Here is a 6,000-nt window from a genome sequence, read left to right as displayed (position 1 = left end):
GGTCCGCTCCATGGACAGTGCAGTTATTAAAGAATAAAACACAGAGGAAAATATACATAAATATAGGTATGAACGAATGAAATAAAAGTAAGCAATAAAAATATAAGCATAAAATAAACAATACAAACCCTTTTTTAACCCAGTTATTGGGTCCCAGTGCGTGTATAGCTGATCTTGCATTACATAAATTCGTCCACTAGGTGGCGTGTTTCTCAAACTTATAATACGCTCAGCAACGTTACGGCTGATTCTGTTCTGGGAAAACACTCGGTGCTCTCTGCTGGGGCTCATTTTATAACATTATCCCTTAAAGTAAATGTTATTATCTGAGAAATGCTTACAACGTTTATTAAGACTTAAAATAGGCCAATAAGTGTGCAATCTAGCAGATAAACTAACTATAGTCTATGTGTGAGTCGGTGTCGGCGCAGTGAACTCCACGCTTGTGGTTCATTGTCTTCGTTCATCCCTACAGTGAGAGAGTCCCGTCCCTTCAGTTCAGTGGGCGTGGTGTGTGTGTGAGTGAGTGGGAAAACAAACAGCAGACAACCAACAGCACTTCCTACATCTGCGTACAACTCGAGCGTTTCTTCCCCTCATCTCGCGCCAAGCGTCTCTCCTGCGCGTAGTGTTTACAGCGAGTCCTGCTGAGCTCAGTGGACGCGTCCCATCATCACAGCGTCCACACCGCAGCCCTACACGCGTTCAACATAGATGGACCCGCATCATCTGAGGACTTCAGAGTGATTTTACTGTTGTGATTGTGTTTTTCTTTTTATAAAATGAGCGGAGGGGAAATCATCTGTCAGGGATGGTTGAGAAAGTCGCCACCCGAGAAAAAGCTGCGGAGATATGTAAGTGTTTCATGTTCTTCTGTGTTAAAATATTGTGCTTTATATACAGTGATGCTGAAAGCTGTGAATAACTTTATTAACTAACTATTTGATAGGAATCTATTCATCCTTCTTGAAAGAAAATTAAAATGCAGGTGAATATTAGTTTATAAGTCAACAAGATGCGCTTCACTGTGGTTTCAATGACAGTTTTGTTGGGGAAAAATAAAAAATAAAAATAAAAACAACTTTAAACACCCTAAGATGCTTTGCTGGTCATAGTTGGCAATGCTCGCATGTGTTTAGCTGGTCAGCCAGATAGCAGGTGCCCAAAACCCCTCTAAAACCAGACAACAGACCAGCCTGATTAGGCTGGGAAACCAGCTAAGGCCAGCAAAACAACTTAGACTGGTCTAAGCTGTTTTTTTTTTTTTTTTTTTCTCAGCAGATAATAGGATATTTAGTGAGCAGGGTGTCTGGTTACTGCTGTATTTTTATAAATAGTATACATAAAGATGAGCCTGTACATAAACCTAATGATAGCAATTGAGATGTACACTAAAATGAAATGAGGTGCATCTGACTGATATTGTTTTTAATGCAGATCAATATGTCAATGTCTACACAGCAGGGCTGCATATATAATGCTGATTTATACATTACACAAAGTAAAGGTACAGTTTGTATATTTTTGCTAATGGCACATGTTCAACACAAATAAATTAACAGCATTTCTGAGAAACTGATCAGTCTTCAAAAAAACCAAGGCTTTTATATCAATAGTATTCTTTTTCGTAGCATAAGCATAAAATTAGTTGTTTACCATAAAACCAAAAGCTATAAAACAGAAGTATGGCATGAAACTGGGGAGCTTAGTAAACAGACAAAACCTCATGCATCCAGACCAGTAGGTGTCAGTATAGCCCAAAAACACTCTAGGGCGAATTAAATCATAAACAAAAACTTACTTTAAATGATTACAGCGATGCACAACATTGCTGAAATCAAACAAGTACTTATTTTACACAATATTTCAATATTTTTCAAAGTTCATTTCATTAATCGGCCTGAGTATATTTATCTATATCTTTCTCGTTGTCCTTGCCTTAGCAGGTACTGTCTGTTTTGCGATAAATCTCATGTAAAACAGAAAAAACCTTTGACTAGTACATGTACTGTCATAAGAGCACACAATGATGATGTCATATGATAACTGATTTATGATTTTATTATTTGTATTATAATCTGGATTTAGCTGAACTAAAGAAGCTGTGCACAATGGGGTTTGAAGACACCACAGAGACACTGTCTGCTTCCTAATTCTGTTTTGGACAGCTGTCTATGCAACTGTTCCTATTAAAAGTGCACAAATTGTTTACTGTCCAGTCTGTCACTCTTTCATCTGATATCAGCTTGCTTGTAGCCAGTTGCTGCATTATTGTAAACTGGAGACTACCGTTAGACATGTCACATCCTTCTTTGGTGGCTGAACATTGGAGACTGTTGCTTTAAGGTTTGTCAAAGCAGATAATGCATTCTGCACAAAAGCTGGGAAGGCATTCGGTCCTACATCTCATAAATACAGCTGTCTCATGTTTATCTACAGTGTTGCATTACAGGACTTCTCCATCCTCCTATTTAATTTTGCCATGATGTCATCTCACTCTCCTGCGCTCTCCTTCTTTCTCGGTTTCATCGGGAGAGCCTGTATCTGTATGTCCTCAGATGCACACATGCTAGGTCATTTCCTTATTGTCTTCAACATAAAGCAGCCCAGTCTTATGTGGAACTGCACAGAAACTGCTCATGTCAAAATAAGCGGGCAGCTGGGGCTGGGAAGAGGAAAAGCAGACACATGTTTACCTTATAAGTGAAGGTCAATACTCCTTGAATCAAAAAACTGAGTTAAAGGAGTAGTTCGCTCAAAAATGCAACATTGGAAAAGCATGCCGGCTACATTTTTGTGAAACTCCAAAAATGTTCCTGTTGTATCCATGCATTTCACCGCAGTACCTAAATGAAATGATTATGATCTAAAAACACTTAGTGCATGATTTGTAAACTAATGCATTTTGGCGTTTGCATCACATAACCAGCTCCATATGCATTGCTTTTCTAACATAGTAAACTTGCTCAGTGGCGCACCTGGTATGGCACTGCACTTGGTATGAGTCCTGTGAAACACAAGACATGATAAAAGGACTCAAAGACTTGCAGAAGCAAGCTAAAATGGCATGGTTGCTTAAGCAAATGTTTTTTATCTGACGTTTGCTTTTGTTAAACCGTCAATTTATTGTAGGTGGTACGTTTTTATGTTTAAACGTGATGGAGCATATCATTTAGCATATAGTGGCTTGTAGCGCACATAGTTTATTTCCAAACTGACTTGATAGTAACAACAACCAGTGTTCTAAAATGTTGCCATGTTTACGTTAATCTGTTTTAAATAAAACTGAACGCACTTTTAGTGTCACTCACTGGATATTTCACCTTGTAAATGTTGTCATTTTGCATATCATTTTGCACAAATGTCACCACAGGCACGTATTTGCAATGAGCCTGGGTTGCAAAAATGAAAATTCTGCTATTATTTTTTCACACTTGTATCATTTTAAACCTGTGTGTTGCTATATGGAATGTTTTATGGTGCTTAATTGGTGTTTTTTTTTTTCAGTTTGGAGCTGTTGTTGCATATCAAGACTTGCATATTAGTTTAAAAAATATTTTATGGTTTTGTATTCAATGGAAAAATAACAGCAAACTAGTTTGGTACAGCATGACGGTTAGTGAATAATGACACAATTTTCACTTTTGGCCAAACTATTCCTTTAGTCCACAAGCTGTACGTCGTGATCTTGAAGTCTTGGATCAAAAAAATCCACAGGCCAGTTATGGACATTCAGCACAAATTATCAAATCAGCTGGACAGGGGAAAGCCTGTGCCAAAGGGACTAATTGTCCCATCTAAAAAATTCCTTCCAATTAAACAGGCTGGCGCTGGACAATGACAGCCATTAAGGGAACTGAATTGCTGTCATCTGACATTACTGACATCCTAATTTAGAGAGATATTTTAAGCAGCTGTGGATTTCAGCGTTCCTCTTGTAAGGTGTTTTTTTGGGAGAAAAGGAACTGGACAGTTTGGGCTGGTTAGGGATTGATTGGTCTTTTCACATGTTTTTGGATTAGTGAAGAGTTCAACTCACATTTAGTTTGTCGTTGACCTGTAAGTGTTTTGGGTTCCTTTGAAGTCTGAGAGTGAATGCTAAGGCAAATACGTTACAAGGGCAATTTGACTAATGCATTCTCAGTAGTGATTGTGAGACTTTAGTGAATGTATTATGGATGGATTAGTACTTCCTTGTTCTATTCATATAAAGTGTTCTTTGACTTTTTTCATTCAAACTTATTTATTTAGTTTCTCAAATAAATATTTAAGTAATAATTAATGTTTCAGAGTAAAAAAAATAATAAAAAATTTTGCTTTCAGTTCAGGTGTCCTTAAAGTAGAACAGGTAAATACACGCTTTAGAAGGTATCTCCTTAACGTCAATCCTCTCATGTAAATAGTATGCAAATAGTCATGCCAAACACTCTGGGCAGTTACAGACTAGTAGCAACAGTTGAAAACTGACGTAGTAAGTTTGCTGATGCTTTTTATGACCTTTCTGGGAGAGTAGTCTATGTTTGCCTTAATGTTTTTTTATGATATTTTCCTGTTTTTCTTCATTTATTTATGTCATTCTTTATAGAAGTGTGTATTTGCATTAAAAGTATGACTAAGATAAAGATATTTCTGTTTAAATATATCTGATGCATTAGAGAAAGCATGAAAGCAAATGAGTAAATGAACACACTTCTGCAGCAATATCAGTCTCAGGCCCCCACTTGTTTTATCAGATGGAACATTCTGTATTTTATGGTCCTAAATAGCCTCCTAATTCATGATGGTAATGCAGAAGAAAACAGATTCTCATGGAAAAAACAAAACAAACAAACTGTATAGTGTATATATATATTATTTTTTTTTTTTTTTTTTTTTGAAAAATAGAACAAGAAAAAATGCAAAAGAAAAATTAAACACATTTTAGGGCCATTTAGGTTGTTTGCATTGGGAAATTATTTCCAAGACAATTAAGCACATTTTCTGTATTACTGCAATGTGTCAGGATGTAGTCATTATTTTTTTAATTAAATATTTTAAATATCGGAGTGTCTATTTACACCAAATGCAAATAGCCTACATTGTTGGCAGAGGCTAATTACACTAACTCTGCCCACCAAGTGTGATTTGGCTGGTCAACATTACAAAAGACAGATGACAGTCGTCAGCTCTAGTGGCGCAGATGGTAAAATCATAGACTGTATAAAAACATGGACGTAGTGTCCGTGACATCACCCGTAGGTTTCTGAAGAGCATTTTTGAAGCTTAAAGTGGACGGAGCCGGCCGTCGCCATCTTGGCAGCGCGTCAACGCGCGTCACTCCCGGATAATCGAAAATGGGCAAAGACAGTGGTGACAGCAGCGGCAATCCACCTGTCACTCAAGTGACCATGCCCTAATTATGCAGAACTTTAAGGCTTAAAATAATTAAAACGGATAAGTTATAAAAAAAAAATTGCCCCCTCCCAATAAGGTGGCATCCATTTAATAATTTGAATTAAAATTTACACTCAGTAAGTTATTATTGCATACTGTTTTATAATGTACAACAATACTGAGTTATTGATAATTTCCACTATTTGCAATAAGTAGTATAAATAGCAGAAAATCCTCCTGTTTTAACATAGTGTAAATATAGAATCTATAGCTATTTGCACTTAGTGTAAATAGCATATCACAAAAAAATGCTGCTATTTTCACTTAGTGTTAATAGCATCCATCGCTAAGAAAACATGCTATTTTCACTTAGTGTAAATAGTATCTAATTGCTATTTGCACTTAGTGTAAATAGTCACTATCGCTATTTACACATATCACAAAAAAATGCTGCTATTTTCACTTAGTGTTAATAGCATCCATCGCTAAGAAAACATGCTATTTGGTGCAAATAACCACTGTATGATTGTCCTACTTGTATGTCACATCTGTGAAGCTGTGCCAAAGGCTGTGTCACTACTGACTGCAATAAAACTGAAGGTCGGAAATTGGCATTAAAAGTGCCTG

General features: G+C 36.7%; 1 protein-coding gene across 1 annotated transcript in view; it reads left to right on the top strand.

Annotated features, from left to right (window-relative positions):
- The first annotated feature begins 233 nt into the window (after positions 1 to 233).
- The window catches only part of LOC109103806 (GRB2-associated binding protein 2), a 69,752-nt gene continuing 63,985 nt past the window's right edge, over positions 234 to 6,000 (top strand). Inside the window, 1 exon segment of the mRNA XM_042770951.1 lies at positions 234 to 854. Coding sequence (XP_042626885.1) covers positions 783 to 854 — 72 coding nt within the window. The 5' untranslated portion in view covers positions 234 to 782.

The sequence above is a fragment of the Cyprinus carpio genome, chromosome A15 (assembly GCF_018340385.1).
Source record: "Cyprinus carpio isolate SPL01 chromosome A15, ASM1834038v1, whole genome shotgun sequence".
Taxonomy (NCBI): Eukaryota; Metazoa; Chordata; class Actinopteri; order Cypriniformes; family Cyprinidae; genus Cyprinus; species Cyprinus carpio.
This window is presented reverse-complemented; position numbering and strand designations above follow the sequence as displayed.